This window comes from Octopus bimaculoides, chromosome 23, assembly GCF_001194135.2.
Source record: "Octopus bimaculoides isolate UCB-OBI-ISO-001 chromosome 23, ASM119413v2, whole genome shotgun sequence".
Classification (NCBI taxonomy): domain Eukaryota; kingdom Metazoa; phylum Mollusca; class Cephalopoda; order Octopoda; family Octopodidae; genus Octopus; species Octopus bimaculoides.
This window is the reverse complement of record NC_069003.1, coordinates 7546043-7546690: the sequence shown is the minus strand read 5'-3', so window position 1 is coordinate 7546690 and position 648 is coordinate 7546043. Positions and strand designations below refer to the sequence as shown.

The 648-nt window shown below is 28.2% G+C and overlaps 1 protein-coding gene across 1 annotated transcript in view; it reads right to left on the bottom strand.

The window, feature by feature from the left end:
• LOC106875445 (uncharacterized) overlaps window positions 1-255 on the bottom strand; it is a 6382-nt gene extending 6127 nt beyond the window's left edge. The window contains exon 1 of the mRNA XM_014923597.2: window positions 123-255. Coding sequence (XP_014779083.1) covers window positions 123-255 — 133 coding nt within the window. The remainder of the gene's footprint in view (window positions 1-122) is intronic.
• Window positions 256-648: the final 393 nt, after the last annotated feature.

The window sequence follows — 648 nt, the reverse complement described above, 5'->3', positions numbered from 1 at the left end:
TATATATATATATATATATATATATATATATATATGATAATACAGAGAAATATCATGGCTCAGTTGAAGCAAAAAAATAAATAATTAAATAAAATAAGAGGATCTGGAACCAAATTACTTACCAATTTCTTTTTCTAGTGCATTGAAATTGTGTACTAATTCTTTTACTTCTGTTTGAGTCAGCACAGGAATTCCTGTGACATAACCATCTTTGTTGAAATTCTGGCTGAGATTTGATGGAATACTGGCTGCCATCACAAGTCAGTTATTGAACAAGGAATGTTCTTTGGATGTAGGATTGCTTTTGACTGATTCTAATCACGTTCATATGCATACATATATGTTTGTATGTATGTGTGTGTGTATGTATGTATGTATGTATGTATGTACGTACGTATGCATGCATGTATGTGTATATATGTATGTATGTATATATGTACATATGTATGTGTATATATATATGTATGTATGTACGTATGCATGCATGTATGTGTATATATGTATGTATGTATATATGTACATATGTATGTGTATATATATATGTATGAATGTACGTATGCATGTATGTATGTATGTATGTATATATATGTATGCATATATACATATTTGTATACAAATATATGTGTATACATGTGTGTGTCCACACAG